Genomic DNA, 17,375 nt, shown 5'->3' with positions numbered 1-17,375 from the left:
CTGGGATAGTATGGCAAAATAAAACGAAATTCATGACACTAAAGTATTTTCGGTCATTGGAATGACAACTTCAAAAAGGTTTCTCAAACATTTAATTTCTAACTCACGACAATAACATAATAACATACATTTTTGTGACAAAATTTTTTTTTTTTTTTTTTTTTAACCACCTCACTTTTGTGGAAACCATTTTGTAATTATTATTAAAAACACATTAATTTTGCTGGCATCTCTGGTTTTCTGCCAGAAGTACAGGGCCCTAAAACCCAATAAAATTATCTAATTAGCTACCTATTTCGACCACAAAAGTGAGACGGGTGAAATCCATATTCTAATGCTCTAATCAACCAATAAAAAACTACAAAGAATACTTTTGAATACTTTCAATATCAGTCTTCGAAGTAATTGAAGCCAACTCTTCTACTTTATATTCAGGTCGAGATTAAAAATGAATAATTAAAAAAATATTCTTAAATAATAATATTCTCACATTTTTATTCCTACCTACATATACATTTTATTTTCACTTTTCATGTTGCAGTCAACATCAAATACATACTTATGACGACCAAAAGGGCCATATATATCGGCACACATCCTTATTTCTAAGGTAACAAAGATGTTTTACGTTACTTGAAGCTTCCTTCACTAATAAAGCCATAGGATTAAGTTACCTATTGTTGTTTAAAATCACCATGGTTACAGGTAAGTATGAATAAATGGATGAATGAATGAATAATTGGGTAAATGATAAAGGTTCTTATGTGGTAATTACATACTTCTTGTTTCAATTCGTCCATAGGTCCCTAAATATTTCAAATATTGGTAAATAAATTTGACAGCAGACCAGCAGATGCTCTGGTTAACAATGGTACTACAGCTAATGAATTATTTTGTACAAATTCTTATATAATACTGATTTAAATTAAACTGAAATAAATGTCTTATAGAAAAAAAAGTTGATCAAGCCCTAAACTGAACATACCTATATGCCATATTTTTATGCAGTGTGTACTTAGGTAAATTTTGAGTACCTAACCCTTGACTTGTTTGGGGTTGAACACATTTTCCAGGATATGACGTCCTAAACGTTCGTCATGTTCAAATTTAAAATGTTCTTGACAGTTTAACATTTGCATCTGCGTACATGTTTAGAATCAATACTTAGGTAAGAGCTATTCAAACATAACTGTCCATTATTATGCTCAATCACTTCTTTCGAGTGTGAGTTAAACCCAGAGTTACTTTATAACTTCTGCATTTTCAATTGGTTCTATATTGGGCCTCAAAAAGTCCAGAGGCTCTGTTTTTTTCACTTCAGCATCTCTTTTCTCTTGTGCTTCGAAAGCGATTTTTCTTGCACTCTTAGATTCCGTTTTGATCTTGACATAGAAAATTCTGAAAATAAAAACAAAATATCACTGTAAGAGTTTCCTATGAATATTTAACACATTACATTTCATAAAAAAATATGGTTGTCTGTAAAGTCATAAGAAAGCATTTACATTACGTAAGGTTACCATGGATATCTGTCTGCAACGTTACCATGGAGATCTGTCCACAACGTGACACTTTTTCGTGCATGCTACCGGTGTTAATCGATTTATAAGACGTTATCACGTCAAAACGTGATTTTACTTTGTTCTCATGCGTTGAAGTCTGTTTCGGTCTAAATATAAATAGGACCTCATAATGGATTCTATCATTTGACATACCTTTCTAGTCATCCGATTTCGAACCGTAATTCTTTTAGTAGAGATGCGTTCTTGTTTCAAGTACGATGGCAAGTGTGTTGCCGCTACGGACTAAAGGATTAACAAGAATAAAGACCCTGTCTTGCATTTCGGCTTAATATAACACAATAAAGCGAAACTTTTTCTAAGTATGAGTTGCAATTGATATTAATAGGTTGAGTTTTGAAAAAAATACGTTTTTTTTTATTTGTTCTTGTAACGTTTTTTCTAAACGGTTGCGTTCGTTATACATGCAATTAGATACTACGAAATCAACTATCAGGCCAATTCGAACATACATTGATATCACCATGACATCTAAATAATGTCATTCAGTTCATTTGGCATGTAATTGTTCGTATAGGTACATGTATCGGCTTCGTGTTATTAAATAATTTCACCTGCTCATTTGTTTTTAAAATTTGCTTTTAGTTTAGAAGATTGCATCGAAAAGTTTGTCGTTATCAATCAAAATAACGTCTAGTAGGATATTTATATGAACTACCCAATTTTGGCCTGACCCGATCTTACCCAAACATTTAGTAGGATTTGTATATTATTTCTACTCAGAAGCACGAACATTTTCTATTTTTACTGACAATGAGAAAAAAAGTGTCCTCAAAATTTTGGTCCGTTTGGTTACGGTTTTCAATACAATCTTCTATGACCGTAACAAAACGGACAAAACAATTATATGAAATTTTGGGGACACTTTTTTTCTCGTATTAGGATCGAAAGAGCGCGTGATTCTGAGTGGAAATAATAAAAAAATCCAAAATCTAAAATGCAAGTTGGGGGAACAACTTTAAATAGACATGCCGATCAATCATATTGATATTTTATTAGCAAGCTATTACGCGCTACTACGGTAAAGGAGTCAAGTAGTCCTCCAACCAATTTCATCATTAGTAAGCCAATTTAGTCATTATTACCTTTTCCGCTGGAGCTACTTTAAGCTGACCTTCTCGTTCAAGATACTGCTCCTACTAGCCACTTTTGCTAAAAGTGGCGAAGTTTAAGTGTTGACGATTAAATTGTCTTATATCTCACACGTGATATCTAGAATAAACTAAAACTGAGGACTAGATAGTACAAGGAAAAAAACAACTGATTTCAATTTATAAATATTTTTACAACGTTACACGATAATTTTTATTTAAGACATTTTTAAGTACGCTTATGTTCGCGTCACTTGACTCCCTAATTTTGGATACAATTTGTTACCAGTTGAATTAGATACAAAGTATATTTTGTTATATTTTTAAAGATAATTTGCGGTACTTTTTTGACATAATTAAGGCGGTAGTACGGATAATTATGATGGTCGTTCTTGTCTATGTGACAGCGTGATAAAACGGTGTCCGTTACTTTCTATCCCACGGTGTTAAAAAGTGACAGTTATTTTATCACGTGGATAAAGCCATCCATAATACTCAGGGTCGTTGTTGCGGCCGCTGTACTTGTCAATTTCCTTGATAAATTGAGTGACATTCGCCGCCGCATTACTGCCGCGATTATGAATTATGACGTTCATTCCGTCACTCATTTTATCAAAGAAATTGACAGATTGGTACAGCGGCGGTAACAACGACGCCGCAACAGTAATGCAATTGGCTACTTTTCTACTAGTCAAATCAGCTTCTTTTTTAGAACTGTCAAAACGATTTGTTAATATGGAATTTATGTGAATATAATATGAAAACGTGTATAGTGACGTCACGGTCAACTCACCAAATTTTTATATTTCAATCCGATTTATTATATAGAAATTGTGGTCAAAAATATCTGCTATCTATGTTTTTTTAATAATTATCTGGTGTTTTATTTCGTGCACAGTGTGAAATAACCCAATTGGCATCCAAACGTAGCCGTTAATAGTGTGTTTTTATTTGTCTAACGTAAAATTGATAATTATAGAGTGACGTACTGATAATGAATTTAAATTACCCATAGATAATGATTAGATCAAGGCCTGTCACTACCTTGATAACCTGAATGATTACTTATAATTTAGCCCGCACGTCGCGCACGATATTAATATTTTTATACTTGTCATAAAAGTGGCTGCTGTATGTTTAATTTTTATTTCATTTTCTAAAGTAATATTTTTGCGGTTCCTGCAGGAAAATGTAGGCAATTATTTGCTTTTAAAAATGTTTTTTATTATTTGTTTTTATTATTTGGTTTATTCAAAAAACATTTTTAAAAGCAAATAATTGCCTACATTTTCCTGCAGGAACCGCAAAAATATTACTTTAGAAAATGAAATAAAAATTAAACATACAGCAACACGACTGGTATGATAAACGGTGTACCTACTCATGATGAAGACGGTTCCTAGGAGCATGTTGAGGTTCGCAAGAACATCCACGTGTTCTTACAGACGACTATATTAGAAAATGGAACAGAACACTTACAGCACCACGATAACGGCTGGTATGATGAACGCAGCACTCATGATAAAGACGGTTCCAGGGAACACGTTCAGAGTCCGCATGTAGATCCACGTGGAAGACTCTTACAGACGATTATATTAGAATATGAACATAACACTTACAGCAGCACGATAACGGCTGGTATGATGAACGCAGCACTCATGATAAAGACGGTTCCAGGGAACACGTTCAGAGTCCGCATGTAGATCCACGTGGAATACTCTTACAGACGACTATATTAGAATATGGAACATAACACTTACAGCAGCACGATAACGGCTGGTATGATGAACGTCACACTCATGGTGAAGACTGTTCCTAGGAACATGTTGAGGGTGCGCATGTAGATCCACGTGGAATACTCTTACAAAAGACTTCGTTAGAAAATGTAACAAAACACTTACAGCAGCACGATAACGGCTGGTATGATGAACGTCACACTCACGGTGAAGACTGTTCCTAGGAATATGTTGAGGGTGCGCATGTAGATCCACGTGGATACAGAAGACTCCGTTAGAAAATGTAACAAAACGCTTACAGCAGCACGATAACGGCTGGTATGATGAACGCCTCACACATGATGAAGACTGTTCCAGGAAACACGTTCAGAGTCCGCAAGAACATCGACGTGGAATACAGAAGGCTCCATTAGAAAATAGAACAAAATACTTACAGCAGCACGATAACGGCTGGTATGATGAACGCAGCACTCATGATAAAGACGGTTCCAGGGAACACGTTCAGAGTCCGCATGTAGATCCACGTGTAGAGCGGGTGGAACACCAGCGCGGCTACTGTTTCCGTGAGGGAGAACAGCGAGTTTACTTTCGCTGGAAGATAAAATAAGTTTTTACGACTATAGCAAAGTCTAAACAGTAAGGAAGCTCAGCATTTTGTAAATAAATACGAAATCGGTTGCGCTTGTTGGTTGGTTCGAGATGCCTTGCGAGTTGTGTAAGGTTAACAAACAAGTTGGGTTTTTCAAATTCGTATAGGCCTCCAGGCATCTACCTACAAAGAACATAAAACTATAAAAGTACGTATTTTAGGTACAACAAGGCATTACTTGGGGGATTTCCGCAAAGTAACGCCTGATTCTATTAATTATTTGTTAACTATTACTTTGAAAATAATTGGTATACCCACTGGTAGGTATCTTGTAATTTTGTATCAGGCGACGCCACTTTGCACTATGGATCCTTGTGCCAACCTTAAGATATCCCAGACCGAGTGTAGTATGAAAACGAAAACAAAAGATATTTCGCGACTAAAACCATTACTTTGCCCTCAAAATGAAAGGAAACTTGTAACCTGGGAAAAGAGCAGGCTTCATAAACTAGGGGTATAGAATAAGCTCAGTTTATCGAAAGAACGAGGTCGCTGCTCCCGCAATAGGAATATGATATGAACATTTGTATTGTATGTATACCTGTCTCATCTTTTTCCACCAATTTCGAAATAATGGACCGCAGCGATGTGAAGGTAGTCGCGTTGAAAAACTCGACGACAGGAACTGTAACAGAATTAAGCACTTAATTTAAGATTTTATAAAAAAATGCTTAAAGCACATTATGTCTAGACATATAAAGCCGATTATCATGATAGCAAAAAAAAATGAAAGACCAGACAAGGTTTCAAAACTATAGAACGGTTTTTTCCAATATGTAGAAAAGAGAGAAAAACTTAGTAAAAGGGGAAAAATCAACCCATCAAAAATATTACATGTAAAAAGGTGCAAGTCTCGCAACGCTTTTACTACAAAAAAGTGTTGAGATGTAATGTGAAACCAAGTCGGTTATTTTAATCAGTGCCAGGGGGTGTTAAAACCGTATCAATAAGATATCTTTAATTTGTAAGGCCCTGGTACTTGCTCTGCGCTAAATTCAATTTTTAGATAGTTTTTCTGGATATTTCATTGCATGTTTGAGAAAAGCACTAAATCTCGGAGGAGAAACGGGGTTTCCGGCCGCGTATGCCTATCCGACCTTCTACGCTCGGCCGTCTATGTCTAATTGACCTGCAACCCTTCGTTTCCCGGCCTCTATATAATAGTAATGTACTATTATTTTATTTACCCAGATACATCTCGATATCAGTAGTTACGAAAGCAACCCAAATGGAGCCGACGAACTTGCTCATGATGGAGATGTTGCAGAGCAACGAGTCTTCGACCTGAAGCTTCTTGCTGAGTACTGTTATTGTGAACATTGCACCTGGGAACAATAAACAGGTACTGTTTATACCTATACGATTCACATATACTTATTATTCAAATCGACCTTTGGAGTCGGTCTACTTCCTTTCTATATAACACTTTAAACTCTCGCGTTTTGTACTCATATTTAATTACACAAACGGGTCTACCGCAATATAATTTCATTGTTTTTACCTTAAATTCCGACGTTTCAGCTTAAACTTTAACGGGTATCGGCAATTTATTTGTCTACCCTGAACATTTTTATAAACTAATTTCGGGTAGATTAATGTTGTTTTATTTATATCTCCGTTGATATTTGCTGGGACGTCAGTCTTTCCGTGACCACAGCTGATGCAACTCAGCTGAAACGTCGGAATTTAAGGTAAAAGCAATGAAATTATATTGCGGTAGACCCGTTTGTGTCTGGCTGGCCTAGTGGGTGACCTGTGAGTAGTGATGTAGTGACCATCCTATGAAGCCGATGGTACCAGGTTCAAATCCTGGTAAGGGCATTTATTTGTGCAATGAGATATTTGTTCCTGAGTCATCGGTAATTTCATTAGTAATTTTATATGTGGCTTTCCATCAGAGAAGGGTCCCTAAGCTTTATGTGTATAAGGGTGATATTCCACCTATCCAATTTCTTTGTCCAATGTGTGCAATTGCATCTCACATTTTGCTTTAATGAGAGAGTGAGACGCACTGACATTGGACAAAGAAATTGGACAGGTGGAATACCACCTTAAGAAACCTTTCCATTAGATAATGGTGTACATGGAGCATAAGGATCCTTCCCTGATGGAAAGCCACATATGTTATCAAATTATGGTATGCTCCTTAATTCAAGTATTGAAGTGAGTGAGATTATACTAACCAATAGAATGCAACACGATGGAGTAGCTGGTGAAGACCCCGTATTTCACCATGTCCCAGTTGAGTTGGTTTCTCAAGTACAGGTAAAATACCGAGTGTTCCGCTGAAAACAAGAAATGTATCATCATTAGTTTCAATAAAAATATAGTTGTACACATATACGTTCTATGGGCCAACGTGCTACAATATTATAGTACATTACGATACAAGTGCGAAAAACAGGGAATTAGCAACGCAAGATTTCAATGCAAGTGTGGAAAGTGTGTTATTATTTACGAGTCCCGAGATGTCTTTTATGAGCCGTAGGCGAATAAAAAATATGGGACAAGTAAATAATAACACTTCCACACGTACTTACAGTGAACGAAGTTTTTTAATACATTTGCGAAAAAATCAAAATAAAACAAATATTGGTTACATGAGTATTACACTTACCTACAGTTACGAATTTTCCCTTGAACTTTAATGATATTGTATATTATACAGCACTATAAACTACGTTCAGCGTTGATTTAGGTACTATGCAAAAATTAATTACATTAACTCATTTCATACAAAAACACTCTTACAGTTCCAATTTAAGTTAATTATTTTGATACAGCTAAATTATAAGTGAAAATGGCGGGCGCCAGTTTTACTTTTTATTTTTTCATTTTTTCTGTTAACGACAGCCAACGTGGCAATGGTAGTTCCATTCAGCCAAATAGTAAAAAAGTGTTTTAGTGAAACTTTTTATTTATATAATAACTAATAAATAGTTACTTTATATCTTGTAACAATAATTTTTGTGCGTAATAAATGTTTAATGGCAAAATAAAAACCGGGCAAGTGCGAGTCGGACTCGCGCACGAAGGGTTCCGTACCATAATGAAAAAAAAAATGCAAAAAAATAACGGTCACCCATCCAAGTACTGACCACGCCCGACGTTGCTTAACTTTGATCAAAAATCTCACGTTTGTTGTATGGGAGCCCCATTAAAATCTTTATTTTATTCTGTTTTTAGTATTTGTTGTTATAGCGGCAACAGAAATACATCATCTGTGAAAATTATAACTGTCTAGCTATCGCGGTTCGTGAGATACAGCCTGGTGACAGACAGACGGACGGACGGACGGACGGACGGACGGACAGCGAAGTCTTAGTAATAGGGTCCCGTTTTACCTTTTGGGTACGGAACCCTAAAAATTATATAAAGTTTTAGAACATCCAAAAACTCTTTGGTGTGGACGTATCGATTACGGTCAGAATTAAATTTCTAAATTTAAGGATTAAGTTTTAAGTTTAAGGAACCACTGAAAATCAGCGTCGTTGCACTATGTGCTCCGACACATGCTGAGTGGTATCCTCTTTGAGACAACAAGTTACAAAACCATGTCTTATAGGTATTTAATATCTGTTATACTTAAGATTGTTGTGTCAAATAAATTCTTTTCATTTCATTCTTTCTTTAATTTCATTTCATTTCATAAATTTAAAAAAGCTGGAAAAGTAAAAAGCACTAGTTCGCAAAAACCAGCTTTGCGAACGCTAAACAGCTACGTAAAGTAGCACTTTTTGAGCAACTGTATTAAAAATTAAAATATGACCTTGTTTTGATACGACCTTGACGATCTGCATGGTGGTTGGTGCGCTTCTCACGCACGGCATTCACTCCATTTTGCTTGCACCAATCAGCGTGCAGCGTAAGCGATCTTCTAGGTATCGATCGTATCAAAACAAGATCAAAAGAAGTATTAAATCAAAACCAGGCTCTTGGTTCTGGAGGTGTTACCGTATCAATTCAGCTATGAGGGCTCCGTATATTGTGCGGCTTGAAAATTAAGAATATTCCCGAATTTACATACGAATAATAAGAATAAGAATAAATTAATTGAGAGTAGTAACTAAGAATATAGTAGCATGCACGTAAACATGTATAATGCATATATATATTAGTCTGTAAGGTATTTGTAATATAGGCCTTCCCTGATTTAAAATAAATAAGTGTTACCTATATAAATAAACTACTTGTTTGTCGCTCATTCACTCAACTTATGAACTCACAAAATTATTATTTTAATGATTTTACTTACACATGCTAGGTCCGTAAAGTATGAATACGCAGAACAGAGTGAGTAGAACTTTCGTTCTTCCGTTGCTTTCGCGTTGCCGATAGGCCACAACCACTGTGTCAGAAACATGCGTTACATCGAAGAAAGACACGTGTCCTTGCTTTTCTCGTTCAATCTGTTGGAAATAAGAAAAATGGAGTTTAAAACGAGTTACCTATGTGTACATTTTTACTCAACTAACTTTTACCAAGCAGGACCATTGGGCAGTCGGGAGGCTCGGGCACCCCCTTGTAAATCAGTACGATTCAATCAAAATCAGTAAATCAGGGCCTTCTGACTGCCCAATAGTCCCATAACTCCCCTACTGGTGTCAATATAACGATTAAAATATTGTGTGATTTAGCATAGGACCACATCTGTCTCGTATTTTTCTAATTTTGACTAAAATCCGACTAATTATTTGTTTTTTTTTTCGAATACGTTATGAATCAAAAGGCGCCAATAATATGAAATTATATTAAATATATTAGGAAATAATAAACAAAATTATCAATCTAATGTCATTACGTCATTAGACAACACACGTGCAAGTCACTGGCGTAACAGACAAATGTAGCTATCTAAAGTAAATAATCGTTTATGACAATTGTTTATTTCCTCAAATTTGATTGGAAACTGTTACGTTTATTCCTAACATATAGCCCATATTGTGCTTAAAAAACTTGAACAAAAATATAAAATAACATGGGTATAATGTCTCAAGGGCCTATTTTAGATTTAAGCTAGTTATTAATTTCGTTTAGTAGTACCACTGTATATATTTTGTATGTAAATAAATGATAAAAAAAAAATAACATGGGTAACATCCCTTTAATATTAGCTAGCAACAATCTGGAACTATATACATTTAAACAAAAAAATACTTTTCCCAATCAGTCTGAATATGGTCGAATCGATAACCTCCTCCTTTTTTTAGAAGTCGGATAAAACAACGCGATTAAGACGTTCAGGCAATTAAATAGTTCCAATTCCAAAGTTATAAAATCTTGTTCCATTGGCCGAATAACCGTGTAATTCAAACATAGGACAAATCTGCCCTCCTAAGCTAAAAGGCAGTTTTTCGACATTTTGCCAAAATGGACTTTTTGTGATATTCGTAATGTAGAGATCGAGATGCATCAACCACTTTGGCCCGTTTTCCGATAAGTGGCTTAGTTTTCGAGAAAAATATCGTAAAAAGACCATATTTGCACTAATTGTCTAAGCGTTCCTAGTCTAAAAAGCGACTATTTGACAAAGCCAGGCTAAAACAACGTATATGCAGCTATACGTTTTTTTACGCTCTGGTTTGCGTAAAATCTTATCCACCATGTCTAGCCTAAAATAACGTATAAGCCAAAAACTAGGCTAAAAATACGTAAAAGACGCTATACGCGCTTTAAGATTAGGATCTTTAGCAAAATTTTAGATCTGATACTAGTCTAAAAAATCGTATAGTATTTTTTTTTGTTTCAATGTCTCATACGTCTTTTAAGCCTAGTATCACTTAACTTTTTTACGTCACCATAATAGTCTTTAGAAACGTATAAATGTTATACGTTCTTCTTATTTTGTATGGACGTCGTATTAAACGCAAACAAACTTTTATAATGGTTGAAAGTGCGTCTAACTAGTCTATAACGCAGTATATGCTCCAACCTTCGTCATGCTCCCCGCGCGCCGAAAGACACCCTTATGCTAAGTAAAAGCCGTCAGCCGCAAGCGCAGGCTTGTGGCTGCCGGTATGCGAGCGGAGGTGGCATTTTGCGCGCGAAATATTGACCGAACGCCAAAGTAAGAAAAATACTTTATTATTGCATTACCATCATATGTTATCAATAATATGTAGAGTTTACAATCAGTACTTTCGAGTATTATCATTTTTATCAAGGTATATACTTTAAAATTGCCTCGCAAATACTTACGCTCGACAGCAAATACGTCTTTCTAGCGTAGTTTGTGATGATGAAATTGTTCATACGTACTTTTCTACAACAAACGTTGTTTATGTTTTATTTTTTCATTCGACGGTTTGACTGCTTTTATTTAAATAAAATCAAATTTATATTAGAGCTAATTGTATCGGGTAAAATTCCCTATAAGCCAAGTAGGTATTTGACATTACGAAGAGTTTAAATCTTATTGAAAAATGTTTTAAAGGGAAATTTAATGAGAATTCTTATGGACAAAATAACATATTCCGCCTAAGTATTTAGATAACCAGGACAAAGGACCATGGGCATCTTTGTATGGAACCTGGGTCCATCCAAAAACCAACTGAGAGTTATATGTACATTAGGCCATTAAATACCTAAGTGGGTTTTATAAAAAAACAATATGTATCTTAAAATAAGTTGGTATGTTTGTGTATTAGGTAATAGTTGTATGTTAAAATAGTAAAAGCTATGAGTTTGTAATCTATAAGAAAAATAATTTTATTAAAATTTGAATCTGATTTTTAATTAGGTACAACCGCTAAAATGCGTTTTAGAATTAAATAAATGACAGAGTATGTGCAGGAATTAATACGAGTTTAATTTTATTGCTAATGTAGACTACACAACTCGCTAACGTCTTACCGTGCGATGAAACTCTCGATGATTGGATGCCTATTGATAACAAAGTAAAATAACTATTAGAGATGCCACGAATTCGGTAAAACATTATGTATTATTGTGAGTTACGTGTATGCGAAAACTGGTCACCTACAAAGATAGATGGTTGCTAAGATTTAAGTCAGCAGCAAGCTGGGATCTCCATACAAACGTAGTTACGCTCTCATTTTAAAACGATTAGGTAGATTGCTCTAAAACTTTGTACTCACTAAAGGATAAGGTATATCTATGCCTGTAATTAATGTGTAGCTTCAGATACCATAATAAAAAAATACAGCGAATATAATAAGTTTTTCATACAAAACTTATTTTTCCTCTATTTCATTAGTTTTGTTGGAATATAAACTAATTAGGAACTGGTATAGATATACCTTATGTTATTGTATGTGCAATTTATTACAATCCAACACGTTGTTTTAAAATGAGTACGAATCTCCGTTTTTATGGGAAGTAATAATTCAGCTGAGCTTATTGCGGACTCTTTTAAGTTTCTTTGCTCATGCTCATTAGAAGTACATGTAATGCCATTAGTAGAGTCGAGTAAATCTAGCCTGTGATACAAATAAAATCAGAAAGACTGTACACATTAAAAATATGTACATATTATGGGGTTATTCCCACCAGTTAGGTATCTACCACCAAGTTGTTACCAGTGGTAACTACTGGGAATTTATTTCCCACCTTTCTTCCCAGTAGCTACCACCAACTCAGTTTTGTGGTAATTACTGGGAAGTTTTTTTCCAGTAGTTACCACTGGTAAATGGTGGGATTTTTTCCCTAGTAGTTACCACCAACATTTTTTTACAGTACAATTTAAATGTCTTTTATTATATGAACAAAAAACACTATACTACTAAGCTTTTATTAAAAAAACGAGGTCCAGCGATTACTTTTTGGATTATAATCTTAATTACCATACAAAATTAACATATAAATCGGGTTATTCCCACTAGTTACCATCAAGTTGTTATAGTTAAATAGTAATAAAAACAGTATAAGTAGAATACTATAAAAATAGAGGCTTTATTGAACCCTAACAAAATTGTAGTAACTACTGGGGAAAAAATCCCACCTTTTACCAGTGGTAACTACTGGGAAACAAATCCCATTAGTTACCACTGGTAACAACTTGATGGTAACTAGTGGGAATAACCCAATTTATGTGTTAATTTTGTATGGTAATTAAGATTATAATCCAAAAAGTAATCGCTGGATCTCGTTTTTTTAATAATAGCCTAGTAGTATGGCGTTTTTTGTTCGTATATAAATAAACATTTAAACTACGTGTCTATTTTTTATTCCCATTTTTTCCATAAATACTAATCTATAAAACCGTATATTCGGTGTTTTTGGTGGTATACGTTTTTTTACACTAGCACGCTAGTCGAAAATCTGGACAAAATCTTAATTTTTCCTAGTATACTAACCAAAAAGGCCGAATAGCTGCTATAAGTTCTTTTAACTTAGGATTTCAATTGGGAATTATTCATTGTTACTAAGCAAAAAGGCAGCATGTGACATATACGGCGTTTTTACCTAGTTTCTACTTCGTAACTAAGTTAGAACGCCGCATAACGCATGTTTACCGCCTTCTTGACTAGTACGACCTACACATTTTTAAGCTTAATACTAATCTAAAGTGTTTTTTATAAAATTAAAAAAAACTGAGCTGTTTAGAAACATACCATAAATACCTAAAATAAGTACATATATATACCTACCACATACAAAAAGAAAAAATGGAAAAAGTTTTTCCGTTTCGTAGAAATTCAAGAAAGATGTTTGGGTTGGTTTTTTGCGATTATCTCGAAACTAGCTTTTGTCGAAAAACTGCCTTTTAGACTAGGACGGCAGAAATAAGTCCATGTGAAGAAGAAATCTCCAAAACATATCCCAATTCCCAACAAAAAAAACACTGTCACCTTATAAAATTATTTCTATTGTTGTTTTAAGAAAACAATAAAAATCAGTCACTTATGCTTATAGTGTCCTCTAGACGTCATTATCGTAGGTATAGATTATTGATAGTAAGTAATTTAATTTAATTACCGTTAATACCTCCAATTGTTAAAGATATCCCTACTAAACCCTCATTAAATTCGGCCATAATCGCATTATGCGCCTGTATTGTGTTTAGGTACTTAAATAACAGTAGTTTAAGGTACTAGTGGGTAAAAAACTGCCTAGGATCAATATTAAATTGATCTACTCTGAAACTAAAATTATGAATCTAAGTCAACTGTATGTACTTTAATCATACATGCATATTAATTAACAAAACTGTAAATAAAAAAATCCACTCTCAATTAAACTTTAAAACGTGACAACGTCATAAGAAAACGTGGCCGTAACGTTACCATGGAGATCTGTCCACAACGTGACACTTTTTCGTACATGCTACCACGTAGTGATTATATGCTCTTTGATGCTACCGGTGTTCATCGATTTATAAGACGTTATTACGTCAAAAATATCTGTTTTGAAGGGGCACAATTTTACAATAAATTACCGAAATTGATTAAGATCGTTCTGTTTTTAACATGTATTGTATTAATTATTCTTTAAAATGAACTTGTTCTGCATTTTACGTGTAAGTTTCTGGAGTTTTATAATGCTACCTGCTACTTGTTATTGTGACAAAAAGTCTTAATTTAATTTAATTTGTTATTGTTTTTGGTTTTTGTTTGTTTTGTATAACTTGCGATGCTGTATTCTCATGAAGTGAAATGTACCTACAATTTCTTTTGAGAACATAAAGTACTTTAAGCATAAATTGATTTTTAGGGAGTGTAAACAATTATGTGGGTTCCCACCAGGAAAGTCCTTCCTATCTTTTATAAAATCTTTGTCAACGTATTTTGGGTCATTATGTAGATAATGAATGTAGGTAAGGTATATGCAACATCACTTACCACAGGAAGGCCTTTGTCTCGTAACCACTGTTCGGGCTCTTTCAAGCAAATACATCCGTATGCAAGAATTACAATGAACGCCACCAAAGTCACACTGAAAATACCGTAGTATCCCATGTTCTTCAATAGGTATCCACTTATACCGATCCCAAGAGGGAGACCAGCTGTCATACAGAAGTTAACAAGACCCACTCGAAAAGTCCTCGTTTCCACTGAAGTGATGTCACTGATATAACTGAATACGCCAAGAAACATAGTCACCCAACTCCCGGTAAATGCGGGGAATATAGTTTCCATCAACACAGTAATTTCAACCGGGATTTCGTAGAAGAAGTATACATTGATCAGGTTGCTGATAGACGTCAGTATTTCTCCGAGAATGGGGAGCAATATACATATTTTCCGTTTTCCTGTTCTGTCACTCCAGGCTCCTAAAAATATTATGATCATACACGGAATCGCTGTTTGCACCAGTCCTCTCCAAATGTCGATAGACGAGATCAGTTTCTGTACCTCTTGTTCGTAAAATGTGTAGTTATTGCTGGTTTTCTTTATCAGCGCGTCACAGATTTCGTCACCGAACCCTTTGTTGACTCTGCAAGCTTTGTCTAAATTAAAATTTCCCATTGCAAACCTGGAGATCACGCTTGGTATAATAAGTCCTGCTAACATAGGTTCAACTGTTATGTTGTCTTTAATATATGCAAGCTTTTCTTGAAATGTTTTTTCTTTGAACTGTTCATTTTTTGGCTGTCGTAATGGATCATCTTCTAATTTTTCTGTAGATTTATTCTTTTCTTCTGCCATCGTGTTGTGGTATGTTATGAACTGCTTATCTATCACTACTCTTTCGAGTGTTGTATTGTGTGCCGGCACATTATTGACTGATTAGCTAGTTCGATATCAATTAGGTACTCAAGTCGGTGATAATTATAGTTCTCCCTTTGATAGCAAGATTTGTTTTACAAATACTCGTACGCTACTTACTAATGATAATTATGAACGCTTTATTGCGATGTGCGAGTACCTTTCTGTTGATAATGTTACCCTTTGTATTTAACAACAAATTGCAGCATTTTCTTTCATTAGATAATGGAAACACGTGTTTATTAGTATTTGCCAAGTAGTGGAGTGTTGTTTGTTTTGTTATTATAATATTAGCTTTCCTTGTAGAATGAACTACATGTTAATATTATATATTATCTGAAACAAAAAAAAAGTCAAATTAGTACCGCTAATCTAATCGCACACAAATTCTATACGAGTACCATCGCCCACACTGTCAACTGTCACATCCAGTGATGGACCTTATTACATAAGGTATAAGGTCCACCGATTGACAGTAAAGAGTGTTGCTGTTTGTATGTAGTATGTTGTTTACAAAATTCACGTTGTTCTTAATTTAGCATTTTCTATAATTAGGCCAAAAATAAGCGATTAAAGGTATTTTTGTTATTAAGAACTGTAAACTGCGATCCAATTAGTTAATGAGATGGTCCATATAAGAAAACAAGGTATGTTGTTTCTGAGACTTCGTCAGACTTATGGTAACGGCACCACCAATTCCTTGTACTCCTCGTCTCTTGTCAAGTCCTATTCGGATTTTATGTTTTCTCTGACTCTAGATGATGGTAAAATGTTGCCAGTGTTTATGAACGGGTCATCATCATCATCATCATCTCAGCCATAAGACGTCCACTGCTGAACATAGGCCTCCCCCTTGGACCTCCATACGTACCGGTTGGAAGCGACCCGCATCCAGCGTCTTCCGGCGACCTTAACAAGGTCGTCTGTCCATCTTGTGGGTGGACGGACGAACGGGTGTTAAATACTTATTATAGGATTTGATGTTTACGTCTCATTATTGGTGCCAACTCGTTACTCGTTATAGGGGTGTTTATTTAGGTTCTATCACAAAAAAAGAAGAGTTAAAATTCGATGCTGCCTCCTCTTTACTCCCTAACTATTTAGGAAGAAAATAAAATGATGGTTAGTTAGACTGTTTTGCGACATATTTTTTGTTACATTTCTACGTTACTCACTATAATGACAAGTTTCTCAACCGTGTAACTGCGCATGCCAGTTGCGACTGCATTCCTGACCGTTGCTGTCTCATTGCATATCATTAAACTGTGCATCCAACTAAAACGTTCGTATCATGGCCTGTATTGTAGTTGCAACTGGTAACAAAGCGCAAGCCAGCCGAACAGGCAGGAACAGCATTAGAACATTTGCAATATTATATTGATTTGACACCATTAGTTTAGTTTAGTTTAATACATATTTAAAAAAATAGAAAATAGTTAATGGAATAGATGTCGACATGATATACGACACATCATATTTTACCTGTTACTTCTTGTCAATCGTTTTTTTTACTAGCCCTATTTTAGTATCCTGTTGCTGGGCAAAGGACTCCTCTCGTTTCCTCCACTCTAATTAGGTAATTAGAATAACTATAGAATATGAGCTCAAAAATGACTCCACGTGCCACGTACTGCGTGCAGCTTGAATAGGTC

The 17,375-nt window shown here is 34.9% G+C and overlaps 1 protein-coding gene across 1 annotated transcript; it reads right to left on the bottom strand.

The window, feature by feature from the left end:
* Positions 1-29: 29 nt before the first annotated feature.
* On the bottom strand, positions 30-16,050 carry LOC134793346 (proton-coupled folate transporter-like). The gene is made up of 7 exons (XM_063764896.1): positions 14,857-16,050; positions 9,312-9,465; positions 7,240-7,341; positions 6,244-6,381; positions 5,598-5,681; positions 4,842-4,998; positions 30-1,398 (listed from the first exon to the last, which is right to left on the bottom strand). Exons 1-7 carry the CDS (start codon positions 15,661-15,663, stop codon positions 1,242-1,244), a joined length of 1,599 nt encoding a protein of 532 aa, XP_063620966.1. The 5' UTR covers positions 15,664-16,050; the 3' UTR covers positions 30-1,241.
* Positions 16,051-17,375: the final 1,325 nt, after the last annotated feature.

Source organism: Cydia splendana, chromosome 9 (genome assembly GCF_910591565.1).
Source record: "Cydia splendana chromosome 9, ilCydSple1.2, whole genome shotgun sequence".
NCBI classification, from domain to species: Eukaryota; Metazoa; Arthropoda; class Insecta; order Lepidoptera; family Tortricidae; genus Cydia; species Cydia splendana.
The sequence above is the reverse complement of the archived record's forward strand: the minus strand, read 5'-3'. Positions and strand labels throughout refer to the sequence as shown.

Excerpts from the sequence above, each read along its gene's own strand:
- LOC134793346 (XM_063764896.1), bottom strand. The coding sequence starts at position 15,663 with ATGGCAGAAGAAAAGAATAAATCTACAGAAAAATTAGAAGATGATCCA. Across the intron at positions 9,466-14,856 it reads GAGACAAAGGCCTTCCTGTG|ATTGAACGAGAAAAGCAAGG; the intron begins GTAAGTGATGTT and ends TATTTCCAACAG. Across the intron at positions 7,342-9,311 it reads ACTTTACGGACCTAGCATGT|CGGAACACTCGGTATTTTAC; the intron begins GTAAGTAAAATC and ends TCTTGTTTTCAG.